Source organism: Colius striatus, chromosome 8, assembly GCF_028858725.1.
Source record: "Colius striatus isolate bColStr4 chromosome 8, bColStr4.1.hap1, whole genome shotgun sequence".
In the NCBI taxonomy this organism is placed as follows: Eukaryota; Metazoa; Chordata; class Aves; order Coliiformes; family Coliidae; genus Colius; species Colius striatus.
Window position 1 is genome coordinate 29,520,324 of NC_084766.1, and position 16,411 is coordinate 29,536,734.

Here is a 16,411-nt window from a genome sequence, read left to right on the forward strand (position 1 = left end):
GTGGTTACTGTCATGCTCTGTATCTTTATAAAGGTTCATTTTTAGTTTTAAATTTTAACCTTAGATGGTTACATAAATTTGGTTCTGTCCCTGAATGCTTAGGAATCAGAAATCCAGAGATGTTACACACTTGCATTTTTTTTCCTTCCATTTTTTGTACTCTTTCTGTGTTGGTTTTGCATGTTAGGTTACTGAATTGCAGTTGGAAATATTGTGTTTGCCATATGCTATCAAACTTTGTTTTTCTTTGTATCAGATCATCTGTATTTGATGCTTACAGCTTTGTTATACTAGAAGTTTTTAAACTGTGCCATACAGGAACAGCTGGTAGGGTGGAGGGACAGATGTTTGGTCAAATGGTGCTAGGCCTTTCTTGCACTTCAAAGGAGCTGAGTGGAGGTAGAATATAACTATAGTTCTGTTTTTCTAATCTCAGTAATTTGAATATTTGCCATAGTTTATTAAGAGATTGGGAGAGTAAATGACCTGTATGAGCAGAAATTGGAAAGCAGTTCATTAGATAATCTTTCTCTTACTGTGCAGTTTACCCTGTAAAGATGAGTACCTCTGAATTTAAATTCATATTGCCAATATATGCCCCATGGAAGAGACGTTACAACATTCTGTGATAACAATTAATTACTTTTGATATTTTAATTGTCACTGTCTTTCTTTGGAGCTTCACTTCAGTTTTGTTCAAATGAAAAGTGGCATAACTTTTGAGTTTAATCTTTGCCCTAATATTGAGATCTGAACATCTTTCTTCTTGTGCACGAATGCTTGTTCAGTTGCTATTTAAATAAAAGGAGTATTATGTAAGCAGTAACCATGAAGGTTTATTAAGTATGAAGATCTTAGATGTACCTTAGACTCCCTGAACTGCTGATCATCAGAAACTGGCAGTGTCAACTGAAATGAGAATCATTCCATCCCTGCTCTGTTCCTTACGATTTCCCCTTGTTAGCCATTAATGGCCACTATAGGAGGCAGTACAAGTTTTGGACTAATTGAAGCTTTGACTGATACAGTAGTCTTTATGCAGTCTTACATAAGTCAGGTTTTCTTTAAGGTTCACACTACATTGTCTTGACAGTGAGAATCTAGGCAGCTGTGAGCAAGATCAATAGAAATGTGTAAGCATTGTTGGTGACAACATAGGAACAGGGACAAAACAGAAATAGTGAAATTTTTGAGTTTGGACATCAATATTTACTGGGAAATGAGCTACTGCCAGCATCAGTGTTTCTCATTATTCTTTTTGTTGAATGTCGGTCCACTTAGAGGCAGCATTTCTGACTATGCTACAGGTAAGGGGAAAAATAATAAGTTAGCTGAAGCCTGTCTATCAAAAAGACACTTTAAATGCCAACTATTTTGTAAACACCAATATTTTGTATAAATATACTGCCTTTCTATTACACTGTTTTGCAAGGCTTAAGATTTATGCTCTGAAGAAATAAACCAAGTAACAGAGGGGTTGACGTGGCTACCTTGGATACAGATATGTGCCTTATAATAATGTTTCTTCCATTTTATATGCTTTAAGAAATGAATATTGTTTGTAAGTATTTCCACTGAATGAGAGAGACTGAGGAACTCAAATGCAGAGACAGTAAAAAAAGCAGGAGGACTTTAGTTAGATAAATTATAGGTAGTGGATTAGTTATTGACTTTTATCTCAGATAGTGTAAAGCAAGAACTGCTAATCATCAGCTTGTGATAAAACTAGAAAATGCCATGTCTGAACATCAGGCTAGTATTTTATCATATTAGCTATTGATTTAACACAGCATGAAACAACTGGTTCTGTCCCAGTAGTGCCTGGTGGGGAGCAGTGAAGGTACAGATTTCCTCCTCCTTCAATCTGTTGAGAACTTCAAAGCTCAATTGTGACCACTTAACTACTAAAATTACTAAACTCGGACAGTTTTTTTCAGTCAAAGTACACATGATCTAGAGGGAAGGAAAGGAATCTCAGTTAAATCATGTCGGGACAAAAGTAATAAATTTAGGAAGCACAGACAGTAACATCCAAAAATCAGTTTTGACTGGTCTGTGTTATGCACAAAGTATTTTTCATTTTGTTTCCTTTTTTTAATGGATAGCTTGAGCTAATGTGCTTATGATCAAAAATACTTGGATTTAAATATACAGAATGAGCAACATGTGGATATATTTGTATGCAAACCATCTTAATTACACCATTTTCCTATTTAATTATTCTTTGCATCGAGCGTTATTGTATTTTGCTTTTAATGGTGAAGTTAGAAATTATCTCTGCTACTCTCATTGAATAGAGCTTTTAATATTTATTAATATAAATATTTGTAGGGCTCAACTGAAATGTTCTTATTCTGTGTATTATTTTCTGAACTTGAAAAAATATACGTTGGTATGCAGATAGAAATATGCCTCTGACAGAGATGCTCAGTGAAAAAAGGACAGTGCCTAAAAATAGATTTTTATGCACCAAAAAGTATTTTTGGAAAGGCCTGCTTAAGTTTCTTTGGTTTAAAATAGATCCTATCAGAGTGGCACAAATGTAGGTGGGACAATTCAGCTGCCTTGGAAACATCTCATTCATCTGCCTTGCCCTCATTCTAAGTGACCAAAATGAGATTTGTCCTTATGGCTTCCTTTTGGGTTTTTTTTTGTTTTTTTCTCATGGAGTTCACAGTGGACAAGATGTATAAGTTTTGAATAGAACTGAGCTCTTTAGCAAAATTGGACTTTTAACTGGAAAGCCTAAAAGCTTAAAAAATGCCATCTTTCCTAGGCTTTACCTACTCTTAGAAATCCAGGAAGGGAGAGAACTGAAAAAAGATGATGGTAGCATTCAACAGTGGCAGTTGTTTCAGCCTCATTATAGATTTTCATTACAGTTGTTGATCTCTGTAGTGTATGGCCAGAGAGTGCAGGTACAAACTGGTAAAGACAATTAAATAGCAAATGGAGGAAGAAAATGACACTTGGACACTTCTTCCCAGGAAGGGAAGAAGCTGATGGAAAGTATCAGCAGATGTGTCATTACTGGTAGCAACGGAACCTAGGCTCCAGATGGAAATACCTGCTGAAACAAAGATATTTGAATGAACATTTCCTATTTTGGTGTATCTGGGATATTTACTATCTTTTACTTTGAGTTAATTAGGATGAGATAATTTGTTTAAAAAAGAAAATCTTAAACCTCCTTGAGAAGTTTTTGTCTCACTACTTGACTGTCTTTGGGAGCACTCTCTTTTTGAAGTTGGACTTCATAATCTAGTCTTCTCCTTGGGGAGGAAAATGGCCCAGTATATTAATTTTCTCAGTTCATCCATTGGTTGGTCCAACACACTGGAGTTTATCTTCCATCTCCAAGATTTTGTGAACATTTGTGTTAATTGCAAACCCAGCATAAAGTCTTTGGACTACAAGACAGGGCAAATTACATGATCCTGATGTGTAGTTACTCTGTGTCCTCTGAATAGCGTTTGTTGGATAAAGGGTTCAATGAAGCTGCATGGTAATATGCATTATTTTTTTTTTTAAAAAAGGAATATAAGAGAAGCAAGCTTTTACTAAAGAAAAAACCTTCCCTTCCAACCCCTACCATTCTATGATTCTATGAAAAAAAGAATGTATGAGTTAAATGGTTACAACAAGGAGATAAGTTGAAATGACTAACGAAGATTTCATGACAGAAGTGTAAGCTTGGTGATGCACTAGAAAAAGGCCCTAGGAGTTCTCTGTTCCACCATTATTATTAACAATTTTCCCTAAATGGTAATTTTGTAGAGAAATTTGTAGCTCTTGCATGTATGCTTAAATGTGCATACTCCAGTTCTGAGCGCATAGATCTGCCGTGTTTAAACTGTGTGCAAAATGAGCCTATTTCTGTGGCATAGCTTTGCTGATCTTTAAATTGAAGTCACTCATTTATCAGAGACTTCTGTAGAAGAACAGCACCCTGTGTAACATTAGTGACTGATTTCCAATGACTGATGTGATTTTTAAATAATCTGCTTTAGGATTGAGAGACTTCTAGGATTTGAGATAGAGACTGAATTGTTTTAAGTGATCATGCTGACGTCCTTAAATATTTTTACAGATTAACCTGAAGATGACATGAATTGAGGATCATTTTATGCCAACAACACTGGCTTAATTTTGACTGTTCTTATTCTTTGCGTCCAAATTTTTTTGTTGGTGCCATAGTCTAGATGCATCTCCTTTCCCTCCAAGTGTGAACCAATGCTATAAACAATTATCCTGTTCAACTGTGCTCCATGCAAAGAAATCATCAAGTTGTGGATTACTTTGAGCTTGTATCAGGTGTGGTCTCACAGCTTATCTTTATTTTCAAGCTGTCGCACGAGTTGGGAAGAGAGGGTGTTTCCTCCTCTACAACTTTGCTCTTGCCTTTTTTTCTAGAGTGCTGGTTTGAAATCAGGTAAATAAAAGTCTGCAAGTTGCCAAATCTTTGTCAACAAATTAGGCAAATATATGCCAGAGTTTGCTATACATATCAAGACAAAGGGCACTAACACGAGCCAATTTATAATTTAGCAAGTCAGATTATCCAGCTGGTCTTTGAACACTCATAGGGTGGTTACAAGGAAGATTGGAAGGTGAATCAGAGAAGGAATGAACTTGATTGATCTCATGAGCAATTTAGAATAATTTCCATTGACTGTAGACAAGTTGGTTAACTTAGCCAGCTAAGCAGATGAGTAAAGAGAGTTTGTAATGAAATATGACGGTTTAATAATGGTCATTTAGAGGAATCAATAGAAAGGTGTTGTATGAAATAGTGACTCAACAGCATGTTACAGGATCAGGCTAGCAGATGTAGATAACAGTAGATAGCAGAACAGCTGCAAGTCAGCAGTGCAAAAGGCAGACGTCACTATGTTGGATTACAGAGTTGGTCTACAGTTAAATTTGCAGGAACACTCAGTCACCCTTCATGCGTGAGCTGATGCTTGGAATGGTTTTTTGAGATTATGGCATGTGAGTAAAAAGCAGACAAGCTGTTGTGCAGAACAGCCCAAAGCTGACAGCACCTTGGAGAAACTGAATTCTGGTGAAAGAAAAAAGTAGTGCACGCATAGGGACCAAGATTTGGTGATAGGGCGTGGTGATTCAAACAAGCAAAATGATGAGTAGTTATAATTTTTTAAAAAAATATAATTATATAAACATAGACTAAGAGGAGATACTCATTGTTGTGTTTAGAGACTGCTATCCAAGCCCAAGCAATGCTTACCTGAAGTTTTCCACGCTTGGATTTGTAAATTGTGTGTTTCATTGTATTGCTCTTCCGTAGATGTGGGCTTGTTAAGCAAAGGCAGTGAATTTTCAGATATCCTCTAAAAACTCAAAGGGAGAAGTAGTCACTTAGTTCCAGACATTTGAATTCTGAAAAGTCTTTCCTTTTCTAGATTATTAAGTTTAAGGGGCAGAGCTCAGGTAAGTATAAGCTGTTTTTCTAAATGTAAATGTCTTCTGCACAATAGAAATGCTTCTCTGTTGCTCCTTAAATTCGCAGAAGCAATGAGTTACAATTCTCTTGTGGGTCACCTGTTTCTTCCTCACTTAAAGCATGTGCAATGTAGCAGGTTGTTTAAGCATCAGACATGTTGGTGACATACATGGTCCACTGGCCATGAGTTTGAGGTGGAAGTAGTTTTGTGGGCAGAAGCTGTGTTTTTCGCAACCAACATAATACAACATATTGTATCCTCATGGGGATTTGCTTGACCTTCCTCCCTGCCCTCATCCCATAATGAGACTAAAAGTGTGTTTGATGATGATTATTGAAAAGTAGATTTATAGACCTGTGACTTTTACTTAAAATGGGTGATAATATCTCTGCATTAATTCGACGTTAGCACTTGAAGTCTGATTTCTCTCTACTGTTGTTGGGAAGCTGACGAGACTTGGTGGAGTGGCAGAATACAGGTTTTAAGTTGTGCATTTCTCATTTTCAGAGTTACCTGCAATCCTATTTTTGTGTGTAGACAAGACCAGGAGGGGTTTAGCCATTGACTATGGCCAGCCAATGCGCACTATTGAATGGATTTTTTTGAACTGGAACTTTCATAGGATGTGTAAAATAGTTTTTATTCCTTTTTGGATAGAAATGTAGTAGCTTTGGGTTTTTATTTTCATAAGGAAATGCTAGAAACACCAGCATTACATCAGATTATATATTAACACTATGTAATTGTTTTCCTGCTTCTTACATACAATCAATGAAAACCAAGCTACTTAGGAACAGGAAAACCTCTTTTGAATTGCAGTCTGAAGTGTCTGGTCTGTTGTTCCTCGTCCTTGTTAAGTAAATTTGCTTATATTTATTCTAAATTTGTTAAACTACAGCTCTTCCATTTCTGCATGGCGAAAAATACTGATGTATCTCTTCCGAAATGCAGAGATGAAAGTTCACATTCTTCAGTATTATCAGTCCATTTGAGGATCAGCTCAGTTTTTCACCTTGCTTTTAGCAAAAGCAATAGCAAAACTACTCTCAAAGAACACAAAATAAAATCCAATTTATTCCTACAAATTATTTCTGGTTATGCTAATCTCGTTTATTTACATTTAGAGCAGGGCTAAACTTGGAAACAGATGCCTGAAGATTTTTTTTTTAGCCATTTAAATATAGATACTAGGAAATTCTGATGAATTTTGTATGAAAACAGATGTTTGTGGATAAATAAGCCTTTTGGATTGTTTATGCATAGCATATTTCACACAAAAAAATCAGTTTAATCTGTTCTTAAAACTTTGAGCTTTAAGAATGGAGAGGTTGCGACAAAAGGGTTTGCTGGGCCTTTTGTCTGAAATGCACCTAGATTTACTTGTCTGTTCAGGGGATTTAGGAGAGGGAAAGCTATTCTTTAGTTCAGGTATGAAAATGTGCAATACTTTATATCAATTTTTTGGCTGATTGCTGAAAGTGTGTTGGAGTGAGGGGGCATTGACTAGTTCTGGCCTTCACTAATGGGAACAGTGCAGAATGTGAATGAGTAATTAAAAGTACAGACTGTGGAAAATTAGGCCAAAATTGAATAGAAATGAATGAGTATGTGTTCTGTTGTGCAGATGTTGGAAACAGATTATTTTGGATACCTCTTTCTATCTATCTCTTATTTGGTTACCATGTAAAAATCAGTCATACACCATGTAGATTGTTTCTCTTCTCATTGCCTTTTCTGTTTTTATGTTGTGATGTATCTGTATAGGTAGTAATTTAGCAAAATATCCTGTCTGCCAGGTGTGGGAACTAGCTGATTGTATTGTAATACCAGATCATTACTTAATTCATATGCAACCTAGCCTAGCACATGGAAAGCATTATAAATCTATTTACAGTGTGGCTGGTCTGATGATAACATTGTATTAAATTCCCAGGTGAGGTAATTTAAGCAATTGCTTTGCCATGTGTAGGCCATGGAAATTAACTTCTCATATGCTTTAGTAATAGATGAGCTTCATTGGTATGCTCAGATTAGTAATATAGCAGAATTCTTACAGTCTGGTTACATGTACCCTACTTCACATGTAGAATCATACAGTGGGGTGGTACTGCAGATCACAGATCTTAATTAGTTTAAACTGAGTTAATTTATTTCAGTTCTAATTTAGCTGGGCTTGCCCACGAACACATTCAGTTCTATTGGGAAATGTTAAGGCTTGGGTCAAGTAGACAGATTGTTTAAAGCCAAATTGCCAGACAGAGCTGAGCAAGTGTATCTGTTTGAACAGGGCTTTAAGGAAATCACCCAATCAGTATGCAAAAATCCTTTTCAGAAACCAAGAGAGATCTGCCTGGAATCAGAAATTTTTCCTTGTCGAAATGTCTAAGCACTGTAGTACATTTAAAACAGCCCCTGAAACTTTCTCTGTCTTGAAGTTCTTGTGGAAAGTAGCTTAACCCTTTTGAGCCATTGTGTGCTCATATGCACGCTACAAATGAATGTGAACACATACACTGAGTTAAAAACACTTAGTTTGCTTAGACTTTCTGCCTATATGTATACAAGACAATATAAAATACAAGGAAAGCTTATATGTATGACAGACCTTTACAGAGAAAAAACTGCACACTGAACCTCTTACACCTATATTGAACTGCCCAGAAATGCCTTGAATTACAAACTCTGTATAGCTTCTGTCTTTTCTAGAAACGTACATATAAAGTACCAGTAGACAGTGGTAACTGACAACTAAGACTAAAAATGTTGACAATTTCTTGATTTGCCTGGTTAGCTTATGTATAGAAGTCATTAACTATTTATAAAATGCATTATGAATTGGGTTCCTTCAAACTGTAGCAGAGTGTGTGACATTTCCAGCCTGAACTATCATTCTTGCATTTGGTTAAAGTATATATTTATAAACAGATGATAATTATGAACTAGAAAAAGTAAAATCTAACCATTATTTCATTATTGAGTTTGGAGGACCCAACCTAATATTGATAGCCACATTTACAAGTGTTAGTGAACATTAATAAAGAATAGTAATTCAAGATATTGATATTTTGGACAAATCATGAAAGAACAAATGAACATTTTAGTTCAAAGGCCTTTCCTTTTATATTATTGATTCATTTGGTGGTGAAACTGTGATCAAAAGTTGTATCAAATTATTTATTGATTATCACAAAGAGTTATACCTAATTGTAGTCATAGCATTATTTATTTTAATATAATTCTGCTTTTCAGATCATGACAGATTATGGCAATAAAAGAACAATGATTCAAATATATTTATTAAGTTCAGTGATACAAAAGATTTTAAAGGGCTTCCAAAAATTGTATTGCTATTAACATTTATTTCTTTCCCATGAAGAATATTCTTTTTCCTTTCTTCCATGCAGGCCCCTATGAATAAAAATATCAATCAGTTAAATCTTCCAAAGAAATGATATGTAACCAAGAACCATCTCAGTCTCTACATATAATTAGACAACTTGTTCACTAGAGAACAAACTCATGAAGCATCATGCTCCTCATCTCAGTCTAATAATGATAAATACATTCAACACTAACAGAATCAATGGGGCTGAGTCATTTTGTGGAATTGGGAAAGACTGTACAGTTGAACTACTAGACCTCAAGTGAGAAGATTGATCTTAACCAGGAAAGATGATTCAATATTTATCAATATCTGTTTGTAATTTTCTTCCTTGTTTGATGCGTTTGAAATAAAAATAAGAAAATAATATAATTGAGCAATCTATGCCAATTTGTTGGCTTTTTGGTGAAAAAAGAGAAAACAAAACCTATCTCCATATGATATTCTTGCATACTGTGGAGTGTTTTAGTCCCCCATAGTGATGAAATGAATAATTTAAACAGGCAGCTCTGATACCACAGCCTGTTTAAAGGTTCTCATTTCCTTTAATGCTGTAGACTACTTTAGCTTAGTTAGTACGAAACTGTGACAGCTGAGATCTCCAAAAGATTTGGCACAATTCAACTCTTGTAGTAGGTCCATGGAATGCTTTGTCCTTGCTATGTACATCTGTAGCTTTAGTTATATAATCTAGATCTGAACACTGGCAATTGAATCACAAATCGGTAAGCATTGTAACAATGGTCATGATAATAAAGAGCACTGTACAGGATAAAAAAGCTAAAATGTGTTACTCTGAGATGACCTGCACACTTCCAAATTTCCTTGTCTCCAAGGTAATGAATTTCCGTGTTCAGTATAATTTCTAGTAGGCTGTTTGCTGTACCCTAGTCCCAAACACGTTTTGTGGCATGATTGTCTAGTTAGGGGAGGTTTGAGGAGTGATTTTGGTTTTGCTGAGTTCCTATGGGTGCTGAATACCATGGCAAACGTTGAGAGAGGCTCCCATCACTAGAGGAGGGTTGGTTGCAGCTCGGTTCTTGCTGCTCCTGGGTTTCTCTCTCTGATGAAGTGCAAAACTGATCACAACTGCACTCAAAAATAAAAATATTTTAGACAATCTGTTAAAAATCCATTCTCTTTTAATGGTGAGTATATTAACTGACTGAGGGCTTGCTATTTGGCCAACAAAGAAATTGAAAGCTGAGATGACGTTCTCTTTATGGACTTCGCCCATTATACCAGTGAATGCTGGACTACCTCAGTTACCTTCAGACACTTGCTTTCTATTGCTTAACACTTGCCTTTGTTTGAAATCAATATTATAATCAGTTCATGAGCAAATCTGATGCTTGTAAGCTCTAAAAAAACCTGTTTGTCGTAATGATCTGATGAATGACTGTCTCAGTTTTGTGGCATTTCCATGAACTACTGTAAACTAATGTTTCCTTGTACTGTTGTTTTGTCTTCTTTCTTTTCCCTTTTGACTTTTACTCCTTTCCCAGCAGGCCTTCATAGCCTTACTAGCATAGGAAACACTTGTTAATTTTCTACATCTTTAAGTTCAGCCGGTTTTGTCAGATGATGAGCATTGTTCAAGTGTAGTTTTGGTTTTTTATATGGCGAAAGCTTTGTCCTCTTTTCTTGCTTAATGGCACCACTGCAGCGTTATGCTGAGTTCTGCATCCAGCTACCAAGTGTTCCTCAGAAAAATGCATTTGGATCCTACAGATGCATTTCTTCAGTGCTTCTGATATTAGTCTATATTGTCTCTCCTGGAGATAATCAGAACTGGAATCTTGAGCTTCACTGAAACTGCTTTCACTGCTGAAATGATGGGGATGTGACTCTCATAGAAATGCTAAGATTTTGCTATGCAGATTTGTCGAAATACAGCAGCTGAAGAACTTTTTGATAAGTTTTACTTGCAGATTTTCTTTTCTTTTTTCTTTTTTTTTTTTTTTTATCAAATAGGTATCCATTAGGGGGCTCTCGAGGTTTAAGATGATCAGCCTTGATACCAATGGCTTCGGAGCTTTACTTCCTAACCCTTTTTTCTTTTTGTTTTACAGAAAAGGTCACGAATCGCCTACAGTGATGAGGTGCGGAATGAGCTCCTAGGGGATGACGGGAATTCCTCAGAGAACCAGGTAGGATGCTAATCAAGAAGCCCTAGTGGGTGGCTGGAGGGTGAAGGAGGTCACTGGCACACTGGGCTTCTCAAGCTGCTCCTTAACAGCATTAGCAACAACTCATGTGGAAGTGATACTGTTTAATGCAAAGCTGGGGTCTTAATCAACTTCAAAATGTTTCTTGGAGATCTTACATTTAACCCTTTAACTTGTGATCACTGTCTGCTATCTTAAAAAAAATCTTTTCTTCTCGTTTCTTTATTATTTAGTACTTAAGAAATAACTTGAAATGCTCTGTTTGCCGACAAAGCCAAGGTCTTCACCTCAAACACATGTAAAAGGAATAAAACAGTACATAATGGAGCTTTGATAATAATGCAGTATAATTAAATCAACACTGGCAGGCAAAACAAATGAAAGTACTCTCTCAGAATAAGGCAATATCCCACTCAGTTTCCTTGTGTGATTCTTTCCCTAAACAGATTTTCTCTTCTTGTACCAAAACCACAAGTTGTAGTAATAAGAGCATGCTTTTGTAATGCTTGTTGTACTAGAATGCAGAGTGCTATCTCTCTCTTTTAAGGAAGGAAAGCATGATAATCTTTTAAATTTGGACCTGTATTAGTGTTCTGGGCACTACAGTGAGAATTTAGTTAGACTAATGAAAATTACCAAGGCAACATTATATTCAGAGGACTTTGACCCACCTGTTAATATTTTTCTTGGTGCTGAAACTTGTTTAACAAGCTGTATCTGAAAGCAGAATGTTTCTTTACTTTTTAAAAACCATGTCAGCTTCTTGAGTTATAAGTTAGTTGAAAGTTTTCTTAAATTTTCTCTTCTGATCAGATAGAATTACAATTCTATTTTGATAATGAAAATGAAAAACATTTAAACTATTACTTGGCAAATGCAAGATTAAATAAAGAAATGGATCAGAAACATCTTGTGGAGTTTTTAATATCTTCTATTCTCAATACAGACTCAGTTCCACTAAGGAGAGAAAAGAAGAAAGACTTGGAGACCAATAACAGTACAATGAATTTTAAAACACAGATCTCTTAACCTTATATAGTATTTTAGATGTGCTGTGTAAAATTTGAACTCTGTAATGGACTTTAATGTATATGTTATTGAAATTATATGCAGGATCCAGTTTGTCTGTAGACATAAGACTAGTGTGCAGCAGCCGTAAAATCTATGTGAAGAGTTAAATTTAAAAGATTTTAATCTTCAAATTTATATATTATAGCAAGGGGAGATTCCAAATTTTGAATAAAGTAAAGAGGAGTATTTTCCCTAAATAATACATTTCTGGAAAGAATGATTTTAGGGAAAAGAGTTTCACAGTCTTCATATCATGACGGTAAACTCAGTCCTGTGGAAGTGTTGATTCTCATTTTATTTCTTTTAAGGTGCCCCTGTTTTTGTATTTCAAGAAAAAATGTGTGAATTCAGACATAAAAGAGCAATTGTGATAAGAAGCTTTACTTATAACAGAATATCTTATGTGTAGGGATGAGATAAAATATTTTATTTTCACTTTTTAAGGAATGGTTAAATAACTGGTTCACATGTGCACTTTTTTCCAGTGTATGATCTTATTTCTAAACTTGGTGGAAGAAACATGGTCTTATCTCAAGTCATGAAATGGTACCTTCTACTATTTGTCAACATGAGTTTTTTTCCTTCTTAAATGGAAGGAAGTTTTGGCTGCTGAAGGATTTTTGTGTAATCTTTTAGGTAATTGAAATCTTTTTCTGTATCCCAGCTTGCGATTGTTACTCCTATACCTTTGAGAGAGCTACATTTCTTTCCTTGAAAAAGTTATGAAATATCACTATAAAAGTCACCTAACTTCTTTTAAATAGGTGGATACCAGTGTTTTTAAAAAATATTTATTGTGTTGTTTCAATCATCAGTCTCACAATCTCTTTTTCTTGGGAAATACCATCACTTATATTTGTACTTATCCTACATGCATGTAGTTATGGGTGCAAGCAGTTAGTCCAAAAACTTCAGTCTGATGTTGAGCTTAACTGGAACGCACAGCAGTCTAAATCAAGTACTTAGCATGTACTGAACATGTAGTATTGACATTTTTAGCTTGGTAACTCCAAATCTAACACACTTTCACTCCTATACATTGTTGTGTCAACAGAGAACTTGGGCTAGATGCCAGAAGGATACTGAGGTATAACTTGCAGCCATGTAAAACATTTAAAGTGGTTTCAGATTCTTACTTTCATGTTGTCTGATGGAAATAAATATAAGTAGATGGACTGACCTTCAGCCTAATATTGTAGGATTGTCACTTCTCAGTAAGTATGAATTAGGTTAAACGGAAAAATTGTGGGTTTGTTTTCCCCAATTCAGTCACCAAACTGTGAAAGGGGTTAGGAGCGAAGGACTACATCTTTTGACAGAGGAACAGTTGAAAACAATTGCCAGCTCAGAGTTGCTCCTGTACTAATCCACAAATTTTGTTAAAACTTACCAATAGAAATGATGAATATCTGATTAGACTGGAGTGTTAGCCAAGGAAAACAAGAGACAGAGCAAGCACATTTTAGGTATGGTCTCCATCATCATGTTGTTTACATCTGCATAATGGTTTTGGTGGAGTGAGAAGACAAAAGAACTTCATGTATACTGGATAGTGTGACGGTATTAAGTATTTAGAAATAAATGGGTTACTATTGGAAAAACAAACAATTTGGATCTTCTGTGTATTCAACTTCTATTTTTTTTTAGTTGCGTTTCAAAGGCACAATTACAGCAGACCACAGCCAGGTTATATAAGCTGCAATGAACAGGATCATAGGTATGAGTTTTCAGTTGTTCTCCCAAGAAGAAAGACTAGGGTACAAAGAACAGATTGAAGAATTGGCAAATTATAATTTATCTTTTGTTGTCTTTGTTTTTCAAAATGTCTGCCCAATGACAACTTAGAATACAGTTGCCTTACAGTGATTATACCAAAACATCACTACTTTTACCAGAGAAAACATGCAGAAACTTCTTGTAAGAAGTTATAAGAATTATGCATTTTTGCTATTCAGAGTTTCTTTTGAAATAAACGCATCTTTGTTTAATGAGATAGGTAGTGACATAGCGCTCTTAATGCACTTAGAGTTCAGTAAAGTCTTTAGTTACTATATGTTAATTTCTTTTTAATTTGACTCATGTCAATGTAGTTGGATGAGGCACATACAGTGTCTGAGAATCAGGAAATATCCCTTCTTGAACCAAAAAAACCCATCTCACAAGCCTAAACTCAGAAACCTACTGTGTTTGTTGGCTTGTTATTTATTTTCTAGGAGTTGTCTGAAATGGGCTGTCTGTTGCTTTCAAGTCTTTTTTGTCATTCAGGCCACTAACATTTATCAAACCCCTTGAAAGTTTTTGAGTTTAGTGCAATGATACACCACTTAAAATTATCGCTTCACTTTAATAATCATAGAGCTGTGTTATGTGGCAGTTCATGTGGTTTTTAGAACGCAGATGTTAAGTTAAAGCAGAAATCCTTCTTGACCAGAATAATGTCAGGTACAGTACTACTAACTTTCTTGAAACAGAACAATGTTCCTTTCTCTTTTGCAACTATGTTCGCTAATAACTTTGAATAATTTCTCGTTGGGTTAAACCGAGTGTCTGTATACTAATACATTGTGTATATGATTTGTGGTGAGGAAATATTTTGTGGCTACTTAATTTCTGACTACAAAGTTGTGATAATATTAGATTTGGGCTTGCTGTGCATAAAGTGTGTCAAACTTCAGCTACAGACCAGGGGGTGAAGTTGGTCAATTTAATTCCCCAAGATCTAAAGAAGGTCGGTATCATTTCATATAGCCCTGGCAGAGCAGATCATTACCAGACACAAATCTGTTCGTTACATGCCGAGGGTTTATAGCAAAATAAATAGACTGTCATCATAAGTTCAGAAAATTGTGTGTTCGACCCACGATAATGTGTAAAGGGCGTTTAATAGAGTTCAGCATTTATTCGTTATCTATATGCGGACAGAGACGGCGGGAGCGTTATCAGCTTTTTAAAAAAAATTCGGTAGTTTTCCGTGTCACATGACATGCCTCACACACACACACACACACACACAGAGCGAGGCGTGTGCACACCCCCATCTCACTCCCTCACTCTCTGCGGCGCAGTTTTGATTTTAGTCACAGCAGAAGGCTTAGCCACAAGAGATTCCACTGGTTCAAACCAGCGTAAACCAGATTTCTTTTTTTTCTTTTTTTTTTTTTTTGCCTACAAAGGAACAGATTACCTCTTGTATCGAATTCTGTTCTGCAAAAAAAAAATCTTTGTTTCAAAAATATGCTGATTATCATAACCTAAAATGGTGGCTGCGCGCGGCTCTCAACGCTGTTTACAGTTGAGCGGTGAGCGTAATAAAAATAGCGTTTCAAAACAGAAAAGTAAAGGCAACACATTTTCATCAAGAGCATTGTTAAATGGGGGGAAAATACAGCTTTTGTTAATTTGAATGAATATTCTTTCAGCCAATGTTTAAAAAAAACAACCCAAACCAAACCCTCTCCCATTACTTAGCTTAGCTGCAAATCCCATGCAGAGCTTAAATTCAGCCATGCAGCACAAACAAGATAGAACATTTTTGTTTGGGACCTATTGAAAAAACAAATGTGCAGCATTTTAAAACTCTCATTGATTATAGCAGGGTGGCATACCCAAACGGGCTCTATTGCGGGAGAGTAGTTTTAAACTTTGGCCCTTTAAGTATCATAGTCAAATGAAGAATGGTGGCCTCAGAAAGAAAAGATAGCTATGTGATCAACTCCCAGATCGTCTCTTTCTAAAGAGTCTTAATGTTTGCCTTTTTGGGGAGAAAAGGAGGGGGGAAGATGTGGAGAAAGAGACCAATTTATGATAGGCCAAGCACTTGAATTTAAGCGCCAGTTTGGCAGACAATGCAGTTTTCTTTATACCAAATTTTAAGCAAAGTTCCCTTAGCTAACTTGAAGAGCCGTTTGAGTTGAAGTCCGTGTGGTAGTAGCCCTCCTAATTTCGTCTTGTTAGAGCCTCGTTGTCCATTTTGGTAAGGGAGCGAGGCTTACCTTCAGTTTTAGATGAGCTAAATGAAACAATAGAGAGTAATGGAGGTTCTCTTGTTTCCGTCATTCTGGCGAGACTTTATTAGTAGTGAACATTCTCAGTTTACACACGTGTTGAAAATTAGTGTTACGAAACTGTAGGTGAAGTATCAGCATAAACTGAGATAATGATGTAGCTGTTGTAATTTCGAGTTCAACTGGAATCGGTGAGAACTGTAATTTTTTATAAAGAGCCACTCTTATGCAGACATTTGTTGTGGGTAATTACACGTTTTGTTCTAGTACAAATAATTTGTCTGTCTCTCTATGGGCAGAGCATATTACAACATAGCTTGA

General features: G+C 35.8%; 1 protein-coding gene across 4 annotated transcripts in view; it reads left to right on the plus strand.

Moving 5' to 3' along the window:
* Positions 1–16,411, plus strand: part of VTI1A (vesicle transport through interaction with t-SNAREs 1A) — a 277,258-nt gene that overhangs the window by 43,930 nt on the left and 216,917 nt on the right. For all 4 annotated transcript variants that reach the window (XM_062000777.1, XM_062000775.1, XM_062000778.1 and 1 more), the window contains exon 4: positions 10,920–10,997. In XM_062000777.1, the coding sequence (XP_061856761.1) occupies positions 10,920–10,997 (78 nt within the window). The remainder of the gene's footprint in view (positions 1–10,919; positions 10,998–16,411) is intronic.